Raw genomic sequence first — 11478 nt, 5'->3', positions numbered from 1 at the left:
CTAAAATGGAGGAAACTACAAAAAGTCATGTCACTGAAGGTAAGTACGTTTGATATTTTTCTGCAAAACATATACAGATTACAAAGGAACAATCTTAAATACACTTCTTAGTCATTCTCGCATCTGATAGCGAAATACCGTGTTCATAGTTTTGTTGTCACGCTGGCCAGGTTGTGTGTTATTTATTTATATATATTTTTTTCTGCCTAAAATGTGAGCTTCTCGAAAACTGCGATTGCCTCTGATCCATCTTTAACTTTCATCTGTTGAATAAAAAAAGTTGACATTTGACTTTTATGTTTACCTTAACGTGAATCTAGAGCATCACTTAAGATACAGGAAGGAAACAATCGACCCACCAACACTCTCTCCACAACACACACACACACACACACACACACACACACACACGTGCACACACAAACACACATGTGTGCATGCACACACATACACATATGTGCACACGCACGCACACACACACAGGGCTTTTGAGCAACTACATTGTTATCACCAAAACTTCGCACTGTTTTACACCATGTGTAGCTCAGGCAGGGTACTCTTGGAAAATATTCTCCCTCCAAGTGTATTTATTTTAGGGTAAATGCAGCCCCAACCATCGTGGTTATATGGTTTCATAGTGCACAGCAGACGAGCAGCGGAGAATATGGTGGCTTAGGGTTTTCTTTGCCATTTCTGCCATAGGCAGAGGTCAGAAACCAGCAGCCATGGGCTTCGTTCAGCACTCAGAAGTGTGTAGTGTGCCCCCTGCAATGTTGGCTTGCACGGTTGTTTTTGTTTATCCGAATTTTTCTTTTCTTGAAATGTCACATTACCACATAATGATGTGTGGCTGAGGATGGTTAGCAGCTGCCTCTTTAGAAGGACCGTGAACAAAAGCATTCGTCACAGCCCCCACTGTCTCCCTGTCCTTACACTCTGTTGTCACTGTTTTACCTAGGTGACCCCTTATATTAAGGTTGCTAGATTTAGCAAACAAAAATACGGAAGGCCCAGCTAAATTTGAATTTCAGATCAACAACAAATAATATTTTAGTATAAATATGTCCCATGTTATATTTGCCCTGTACTTTATCTGGTAACCCTACCTTGTGGCATTTGAATGTATAACCTCTGGCATGAGGGAACAGTCACCACAGAGGTGGGTAGGTTGCCCAATAATGAAGGAAAAACTAAACATATATTTCAAACATACAAGGTAACAAACACACAGACGCAGGAGTCAAACAGGGTCTTGCATACGTACAGCTGCTCCCGACATGTTAATAGAGCTGATCCCGAGTCAGCACCCCCCAGAACGTTTCCTCAGACGCTAGTCTACGAGATGGCTCCACCAAAACCAAGTTTGATGATAAAATAAGCTTGGAGGATGCTACCTATTGCCTTATTTTCTTCGAAGAGTCACAATGTGCATTAACTAATGAAGGATATAAAAAGTACTGCGCCAATGAAACTGGTTTAACCTTGAATGAGCCCGGGACTGCCAAGCTTATATAACCGTGGAAACTCGTTTTAACGTCCCACTGAGATTGCGTCCTGTGGAATAAGCTCCGAGAATCACTGCCCACATTATCAAACAACCGTCGTATTATATTCATATCCTTAGATTTAGATCCTTAGATTTTTTTTTAAGAAAAAGAATTTCAGTAAAATGAGTTTTTTGGGTTTTTTTTAAGTTTTGGTGCTTCAGAAATGAATAAATCCAGTTAGGTAGAGTGCTGATTCTTTTACTGATGTGTCACCACATTTTACACTTTGATCTTAAGACGTGTTCCTTAGTAGGCTACTTCATAAAAGTGGTCTCGTTTACTGTCATATTTCAGCTCGATCATGGCAATTCTAGTAAACACTTGACAGATTAAATATAGGCTCTTAGAAAGTATCTCAAATGAGTAATTGGGTACTGCTTGTGTGCTTTGCTGTAAAGAAGTGAGGATAAAAGTTTAATGCATCTATTTTTAAAGTTGCAGCCCACCTAACGGATTTATTCAAGCAATCCTTGGTGACTGCTCCTGAATGTCTGCCAGACGCATTCGATACAGATTTCCTTGAAAAGAAGTGGAAGTAAGCGGATGCAGTGATGGGTTCCGATTAGTGTTAAGCATACGGTGACTGAGGAGATGGAGCGATGCGGTGTCCTAGCTGTGGGTGACCGCAGCAGTGAGTCTCGGTCTCTCATCTCCTCCACTGTTTAGTTTGTCACACCGTGGTGGCTTTTCTTCCATTGCGGGTGCGCTGAGAGCATCGCCCTTTTTCATCATACTTGCCTTTCCTTTCGCCTAGGCACACAGCAGCAGGAAAGAAATGGAAAGAAAAGATAGAACAAAAGAGGTAATTCTGTCCTAACGTGCACATAAGCATGTGAAAAAGCCTAGCTTTGCGGAGTCCTTCGGCGGTGTCCTCTCTTGTCGAAGCCCACTGACCGTTTGGTAGATCCTCCCCCCTCTCCTAAGCAAGAAAGCTCTCGGGTATCTCTGTGCATCAGTAATTTTAATATACTATTAAATATTCTGGAACTTAGTGCGGAGCGTAGCCGTAAACATTCGTGGACGCTGGTGATTCGTGTGAGGAATGTGCTCCAAGCGTAATGTGCTCTGGTTTCCTTTCAGCCCTAGCTGAGGATTCCCACCCCAGCTCCCTTGCCATAAAGAAAGGAAGCCAGACGTATTTATGGGGTATAGCGTAGTATATGTGGTACTATTGTGCACACTCGCATGGCTCCTCTCCAGAGTGACTCCCGGGATGAATATGCTTCTTAATAAAATCACCTGGGTTTCCTCGTGGAATGTGTCGGAGAAGTGGCGAGATAAGACCTTACATCTCATGGGCCACCCCTCTATACAGGGCCAGCTCTGAGGTACATAGTGTCTCGTAGACTATCTCTGAAAGTATTTCGAAAGGACTGGTGGCAGTGACTGCCTGCGGGGAAGGAGGTTTGGAGGTTATGAGACACTGTGGGAAGAGACTTCCTTTTTATTATGTACTCTTTAATACTTTTTGAATTATGTTCATGTGTTATTCATTCACATTTTTTAGAACTTTGAAACACTGACAGTTTCCAATTTTAACCGATTGTAGTGGCAAACCAATGAAAGCTTTTGAAGAAGTAGAACGCGTCATTAGATAAGTGTCAGAGGAGGAGACGTGTTGGCAGCGTGGAAAATGGATTGGGGAGGAGGGTTACGGAAGGAGGAAGTGTCAAGGAAATGGAAGTCGGTCGACAAGTGTCAGATGCTGTGGAAAAATCAGGAAGGAGAAGGAGAAGAGGGATTTGGGTTTATCATTTGGAAGGTTCATTGCTTTCTCTGTGAGAACAGTTTTAAGAGAGCGGTGGACAATCGCCAGACTGCCGTAGATTGATGAATGAACCCAGTGAGGCAGTAGCGATCAGACATTTTAATGGAAATTAAAGTTTATATAGGTTGATATTTTGATTCAGCCAGTATTTCCAGAGGGGCCATCTAGTATGTTCCGATTTGATTACTTAACAAACTGTGTGATGCCAGCGCGTGGTTTTACTTCAGGAATTGAGTTTGCTTATCTGTGAAATGAGGATGATTGGACCGCCTAATACCTAATGTCAGTTCACACACTGGGTGGCGAGTAGCTGACTAGCAGGTACACTTACCAAGAGTGTGGGCTGGGAGGCAGGAGACCTGGGTTTGAATTCAGACTTCACCTCTTACTAGTTAGTAATTTAGGGACGGTTAAACTTGACTTCTCTACGCTTTGATTTTTTTGACCAATAAAATGAGAATAATAATAGTAACTCAGAATTATTTTAGGCTTAAATGTCAAGTACTTTGCAAAGTTTCCGGCATGAAGTAAGCCCTTATAATTGAAAACTATTTCAGATAGGATTAGGTTCAGTGCTTTTACAAGAAAGAAGTTTCTTTTTCCTAATTAAAAGACAAGTCAGATGCAGGCAGTCCATAGTGACAGTGCCACACCATCAGGAACTCAAATTCTTTATTTTTATCTGTTCCGTCATTATTAGCACGTGATTTCCATCCTCAAGGTTGCTTCATGGTTGCAGAATGACTGCTGCATCTACAGCCATTTCATCCATATTTCAGGAAGTAGGAAAAGAGATGAGGCAAGGACAAAGGGAAAGCCCCCTGGCTGAGTTAGCTCTCTTTAGAAGCTGTCTGGATGGAGACTTACCCAATGACTCTAGTTTACTTCTCATTGACCTTCCTTGTCGTAAAGAAGGCTGGGAAGTGTAGTTTTTAGCTGGTGTATTGCCTACCCAATATAGGGTTCTGATCTGGGAAAGACAACTAGTGGGATTATCTTGATTGCTTTTATTTTATTTTGTAATCACTGATCACATTATCCACAAACCATTACCCAGGTTTTAGTTTTCGTTCCCACCGCTACTGAAATTATGCAAATTAGTAGAATCTAGCTGGCTTTTAAACCTCAGAGAATTTAGAGACAAGCAAAAAGGTCAACCACGTGGGGATTTTTTTTTGTCTTTCGAGCTCAGCTGTAAAACCAAACTACCACCTGGTGTCATCGTTTCCTGTGTTATAGAAAGTCTGATTTCTAGGTAGGGGGTGCGACTAATCCCAGAAGCAGCAGAACATAAACTAAAACAAATTGACCAGAAAAAATGTCTGATGAGTTTATTCTTATCAGTTTTACTGTTAGTGATCCCATTTTCTGTGGGATTTAGAGCTAAAACACAGGCAAATAATATTTTGAAATATTCTGTCTTCTTTTGCATCATTATGGAAATATCGACCAGGAAGGAAATTGAAAACACACACAATTATTTAATGGAGATTAAGAACAAAATAATACCACCCTACTTCAGTTCTGAATTGAGCAAGTTATATCAGTCTCAGGTAATTGCATATAATTAACAGCTATTGAATAAGAGTCTTTTAAAAAGTTGATACAATGCATATGTTATTATGTAATGGACCTTCACGTTCTTTCTGTCCTGTGTCGAACTAACGAACCCATACCTTCAAATCCATGTCCCACATGTCCCAGTCCCTGCCTTGCCCTATCACTGTTAATTGCCCTCTCCCATCTATTTCAAGCCCTTTTTGGTGTCCAATTCTCCCTATTGATGACTATCCTCTGATAAATCCCATTTTGAAGTTTTAATTCCATTAAAGTGATCTTACCCAGCAGCTGCTGAGATAGCGCTGGGATGTTGTAAGTTCTTAGAAGCCCGTGGGGGCAGAGCACGCCTCCCCTCTTCTACGCAATGTTGAGACTCTCAAGCAAGGTGCATATTTTCATGTGTTCGCAACTCCGTGTGTTCCTGTGAAAACTCCAGATGCTGTGATTAGCCAGAGGCTGCCCAAGAAGATAGCAGAGGAAATTAGGACTAATCTGGAGTTGAGTTAATCAGTCTCTTGAAAAACTTTTAGTTTGCAAAACTTTATTTCCAGGGTTTAAAAAAAAAAGAGACTTGCATCACTGCTTATCAACTTAGCATGCCTGTGGCAGCAGCCTGTCAGCCAGGTGGAAGTCTAACATAAGTGTTTTGGTTTCTCCTTTAAGTTTAGTTATCTGGACACCCTTTCCAAAAACTTGCCCCCTTTTACGAAGAAAGATGACGATGGAAAGAAAACAGCTGTTCAAAATGCATACAGTCTTCATCCAGGTAACGTGTTCATGGGGCGCTTATTCTCATCAGCGGGCTTCGATGAGGAAGACCTGATGGTGTGTCCTCTTAGACCAGAACTAGTTCCTGCCACATTTTGTCCCAGTAACAGCTAATGACATAACCTACCGCGACCTGTATATTACAGACTCAACTGAGTTGTATGAGGAAACCAAGATGTAAATAAAATTTAGTTGTCATCTTGTATGCTTAAAATTTACCTGTAAGAAGACCTAATTTAAAAATCAGGGGAGTAATGAAAGTTTGTTGAAGAGCCAGGTCTCAGAGTTTCGCCTCACATATTACATACTAATTATAAGGAGGAAAATGGACCTCTGCAATGGAGAGATAAGGCATTTTCCACCTTAACCACGAGATCAAACTTCTGCCCATTGCGAGACAACCTAGCATAGGTGCTTTCTCATAGAATGCAATATAAAGGGCATCAGATGAAGTATATGAAGTAGAACTCTTGCCAAAAATCCTTAACTTGAATTTAATTAAGAGGAAACAATCAGACAGATCCAGAATGTGGACATTTTATAAGATAGTGGGCCTGGACTCTTTAAAAAAAAAAAAAAAAGGCAATATTATTAAAAGAAAAAAGATGGAGGGTAATTGTTCTATAGTAAAAGAGACTACAGGCATGAAAACTACAGGCAGTACATGAACTCTGCATGCTGGATTGAGAAAAACAACCCTAAGAAGATATCTTGGAGCAGCCCCACAAGTTTGATTAGGGGAGCACATGTCAGCAGGCACTGTGGCATTTCTGTAAGCTTTCTTAGGGGTGAGGATGGCGCTGTGGATATGTAGGAGAATGTCTTTATTTCAAGAGAAGAATTTAGGGATGCAATGAGGTGTAGTGCTTCTCTTTAATACACTGGGTAGTTAAAATACCCAGACAGAGGAATTTCTACTGTACAGTATAATGCCAGAAGTTCAGCTGCCTGGAATGAACACAGCCAAAGAAAACCTCTAATTACTGCAGAGTCTGCAAAGCAGAGATTAAGGTTGGAACAATGACTCGTAAATGTGATGAGGAGAAATCAGAGAGGAAGGCTGGTGGTGCTCACTGCCAGCTGCACCCTGGGGCAGACAACACTAGCCAGTCAAGCCTATGCTCCCCTAAAGGGGATGAGGCCTCAGTGGGCTAAGCTCAGCCGGCCATGCAGCCACCATCATTCAACTAGGGGTGGCGCACACACAAGTTAAAATGTGTTTGTATCCCTGGTCCTTGATGTATTTATTTAAATTTTGTTCCATATTGCATCCATTTCTTAGATGTATTCTAATAAAGAACTACATTTTCACGGTAATGAATGGATTTAAGATTGGAAATATTTTTTTCTAAATCATATCTCAGTTTCTCTTGCCAGGTAAAAAAAAAAAGTAGGCTAAATTACTTGGTCTCTGCTTCATAACCCAACAAGATAACAACAACTCTGTGGTCAGAGGCCGAGAAAGAACCAGCTGGCCCCCAGGGAGCGGGAGGCCTGCAGGCACTGTCCTGTTTGCTAATGGCAAACGTTGCATCATAGAATGGAAAATCTGCCTCTTAACAGTTTTCTTCTGTTCAGTCTTTCTGAAGAGAGCGTGGTGGGCACCTTGTTCACTTTTAACAACGCAAACGCGAGTCATTACATCATTGTCTGGAAATATCACTTTAAAATATTTGTTTTGGGTTTTCTAGATTCCAAGCCAAATAAACTTTTAGAACAGGAATCCAAAGATATGCTTAGTCTTCCAAAAGCGGAGCATGTCGAGGATATCAAGGAGTCCGCTAACCAGAACCAAACTGAAAATATAACAGAATCTACAGCAGGTATGGCAGTCATTTGCTTTATCTCATTGTTTCTCGAAACTGAAAATTATGTCTTTTCAGAGTATGGGGGATGGCACTGGGGGGCTGAAGGTACGCTTGGCAGTTACAGAAAAACTTCTAGAGTGTCGTGAATGCTGGAACCGTGGGACTTTGCAAGGTTTCTCAGCATATCAAAAATATATATATATTTTGAGAATATCCAAAAGTTGCAGATTAAACGAAAGAAATGACAAATATTTTTTTTTGGATTGTTATTTTGTTTCACTTTATTATTTCTTCATTTCACCTTATTTTTTAAATTTAAATTTTATTTTAATTAATATATTTATCGCACAATATTATTTTATTTTATTTTATCCCTCATGGTTCTAAGAGCGTGTATGATTTACTGAAGATCAAGAACGTGGTAGCTTTTTTTGAGCAGCCAGTAGTTTGGTAGTTGGACTTAGATTTACCTATTATTTCAGTATTTTCTTGGTCTGCAGGTGCTAGAAGAGATACCTAAGATGTAGTTTCTGTCTAACACCGCATATCCTCTTATTAGGGTAACTGAAATCGAAGTATGGAATAATACAGACAAATGACTAGTTACAATGGAGTCACATTATACTGATTTCAGTGAAATTAATTCAACTAAATATTGTTGGTCAAGAAAAGAGAAGCAGGGTAATTTAAATTGTGTGGATAAATTTGCACCTCTCGATTCCTGTTAGCATATTCCATATCGAAAGGGAGTCTGCTGATGGGTCTTAGTTCCTTCTTATAAAGGGAGGATCTTACCACATTTATGGGTGAATTAAGAGAACCTCACACAGCATTTTCTTGACTTTAAAGTTATCTCTCTTATGAGGTTTATTCACTGAGTGGCTAATTTACTCAGTGCCTACTGTGTGCCAGGCATTGTTCTAGGCATGGAAATATGGCAGTTAAGAAGCCAGACAGTTTTACAGAGCTGTACATACTACGGGCAGTCTGTACATACAATATTGTGTAGACAATAAATAAGTAAACAAGGTAGATGTTATCACATAATGAAACAGTGTAATGTATGGAGAGTGCCTGAGGGAGAGGGACAGCATTCCATTAGGGGTCTAGAAGGCCCCTCTGTGAAGAGACATTGGAGCTGAGACACGCACGACAGGAAGGAGCCAGCCACGCACAGAGTGGGGAAAAGCAATGTTCCAGGTATTGGGAACAGCAAGTATGAAGGCCCTGAGGGGAGAAGTTACATGACTGATTTATATTTGAGAAAGATCAGTCTGGTAGTCGTGTGGATAACGGCTTGTGGCAAAGGAAGGGAGGAGTGGGAAAAAGAGGAAACAGGGAGGAAGCAATGGAAGTGGCAGGTGGGAGAGCTGACAGAGACCTGGACGAGGGTGGTCAGGGCGCAGAGGGTGAGAAGCAGATTAGCTTGATATCCTGGAGGTGGAGCCAGCAGGACTTGCTGGCTGATTAGATGTGGGGTGAGAAATAAAGGAGTCAGCGGTGACTCCTAGGCCACCTGATGTGACCAGTTGTGAGGCCAAGAAGTTGTATCTGTGACATGTTTTCAGGCGGTGCTGTTGCTGGTGTAGGATCAGGCTCCAGAATGTGAAGTCGGGCAGAGGAGGAGCTGAAAGGCAACTGAGGAGAAGAAGCCAGCGAGGCAGGAGGAAAGCGGGAGCGTGGACATCACCGAGGGTTTCGGGGTATCACACGCTCCTGAAAGGTTAAGTGAGATGGAGAATAAGTGCGGGACTGGGTAACATGGTGATCACTGGTGATCTCGACAAGAACAGTCCCAAGGCGTGGAGGAGGAGACTGAAGGCAGCAGAAGTGGGTTATGCATAGACTGGCTGAAGGGGCGTCAGCGGCAGCAGAGCACGTCGCTTTACCTGAGGGTTTTGCTGAAAAGAATGGGGAAATGGGATTGCAACTGGAGGGAGACGTGAGTGGTAGGAGTGGCTATGGGGGCGGCGACGGGGTACGCTGAGACTAATTCCCCTGCCCTTCGGTTCTGAGGACTTGTGAGACCCGGGGAGACGCTCTGTGTAAAAACATGCCTGTGGTGCTGGCCTGCGAGTAGCAGACACTCAAATATGGGTTCCCTTCCCTTTCCTGATGGTTCGAATGCTTAAATATGATGATCTAAAATACAATGTTTATTTCAGCCTCCTAGATGTTTGGAGACACATCGTTCAGCGGCAGCTGTGTGGGTTACCCACTCTTGCTTACTCTTCACCAAATTTAAGGAGCTGAGGACTTAATCCCCTGGTTCAATTTACCTACAATTACCACCATTTCTTAGAACTAGAGTATACAATAGTTGAAACAAAGAGATTCTTAAGATTTTGCCATTATTAGTTTTAAGAAATCTTCAAGAATCGATGTTCTATTGTATTGTACCTTGTTGGTCAAATGGAAAGAACTCTGAAGACCTGGGTATAAGTTTAGTTTGTCACAGGGCAAGTCACCAACTTCTTAGAATGTTTTTTTTTCTCATTTATTTAAAAAAAGGTGATGCTAATAGCATCTGCCCTGCTCATGTCATAGGGTTGTAAGGACCAATATTAGGTAAAATCTCTTTGTGAAATATAAAGATGTAATACTAGAATGAATAAGAGCCTTTGTTCTTTCAAATAAGCTCTTTAAAAAGGAAAGAAGAAGAGATTCCCAAGTTGGTGTGTTCCTACATACTCTGGGATGACCTCGAATGTCTTTGAATAAAATGTCCAGGTGGCAAAATTTAAACTTTCTCTCTAACAGAACCGGAACCTTGTGTGCCCATCAAAATACCAACGCAGTCATTGCTGCAGGATGTGGCAGGACAAGCCAGGAAAGAGAGAGTGAGGTTACCTCATTATCTGCTGAGTTCCAAGCCCAAGTCTCATCCTCTCACAAAGGTAAAAGAGACATGGAGACAAACTCCCCAGAGCTCATTGGCGTTTAATGTAATCCTGGCTCACGGAAGCCACTGTGTGCACTGCCGTTTACTCTACGCACCGTCTCTCTGTGCAGGCCTTCCGGTCAGTCACCCAGAGCTAAGCTAAGGCAGCGCTTGGCGGGAGCCGGCTCACACAGGCTCGCTGGAGGCCTTTTGAGCCAGCTGGTAAACTGCCGGTAGCCTGGCAGCCCTGCTGGAGTTTACAGCATGGAAATCGGCAGATGCTGCTAAGCGAGGTTCTTTTCAGACAGCTGGTTTACCAGCTCAGTGCCGGATCAGGGGATCATCGGCCACCCTTCTCGGGACTCTTAGGATAAAATCCAAGTGACTTAGTGTGACTATAAGATGTGCCCTCACTGGCTTCTTGCCTCGACCTGCCCCAAACTCACTATACTTCAGTCATGGTGGGTTTTTAGGTCTTTAGTTCTTAGTTCTTTAAAAGGACCAACCTACTTCCTTCCTCAAAGGCTCTACGGTTAAGATCCTGTCTTGGCTCTGTTGGGAAGCCTTCCTCGAGCCCACCATCAAGTTTTGATCTTATCCTTCGGTACTTTGACGGCACGCTATGTTCATTGCTATCACAGAATTTATTGCAACGTCTGTAACTTATGTGTGGCTTCTCAAACTTCAACATGCACATGAATTACTTAGAGATCTTGTTAAAATACAGACTGTGACTCACTGGGTCTGGCACAGGGCTAACAGCTCCCTGGGGAGGCCAGCGCTGTGGATCTAGGGACTAACAAGGAAGGACATAGGGCATTGGTTCTGGGAGGTGATCACCTGACCAGCAGCATTGGCAACACCTGAGAACTTGTTACAAATGCATATTCATGGGCCCATCCCGGCTTTACTGAGAAATTCTGGGGGTGGAGTCAGCAATTTGTATCAGAATATCCTTAGGCTGATTCTGATGGGAGCTAAAGTTTGGTAGTCACGGACACAGAAGACAGAATGCAAACTTTAGCAGAGAAAGTTTGAAACTTTCCTCTGCCACTTACCGCTCGATCTGTCTTTCTCTGAACTTGAGTTTCCCAATCCTTAAAACAAAACCGAAAATACAGCACTGCTGTAGGATTAGACTGTAAA

At 42.3% G+C, this 11478-nt stretch overlaps 1 protein-coding gene across 1 annotated transcript in view; it reads left to right on the top strand.

Moving 5' to 3' along the window:
* SPAG17 (sperm associated antigen 17) overlaps nucleotides 1-11478 on the top strand; it is a 152140-nt gene that overhangs the window by 133754 nt on the left and 6908 nt on the right. The window contains exons 38-44 of the mRNA XM_006919822.1: nucleotides 1-39; nucleotides 1983-2082; nucleotides 2302-2349; nucleotides 4769-4868; nucleotides 5539-5641; nucleotides 7335-7466; nucleotides 10212-10348. The exon at nucleotides 1-39 is cut by the window's left edge and continues 19 nt beyond it. Coding sequence (XP_006919884.1) covers nucleotides 1-39; nucleotides 1983-2082; nucleotides 2302-2349; nucleotides 4769-4868; nucleotides 5539-5641; nucleotides 7335-7466; nucleotides 10212-10348 — 659 coding nt within the window. The remainder of the gene's footprint in view (nucleotides 40-1982; nucleotides 2083-2301; nucleotides 2350-4768; nucleotides 4869-5538; nucleotides 5642-7334; nucleotides 7467-10211; nucleotides 10349-11478) is intronic.

This window comes from Pteropus alecto, unplaced genomic scaffold (genome assembly GCF_000325575.1).
Source record: "Pteropus alecto unplaced genomic scaffold, ASM32557v1 scaffold106, whole genome shotgun sequence".
Lineage (NCBI taxonomy): Eukaryota > Metazoa > Chordata > Mammalia > Chiroptera > Pteropodidae > Pteropus > Pteropus alecto.
The sequence above is the reverse complement of the archived record's forward strand: the minus strand, read 5'-3'. Positions and strand labels throughout refer to the sequence as shown.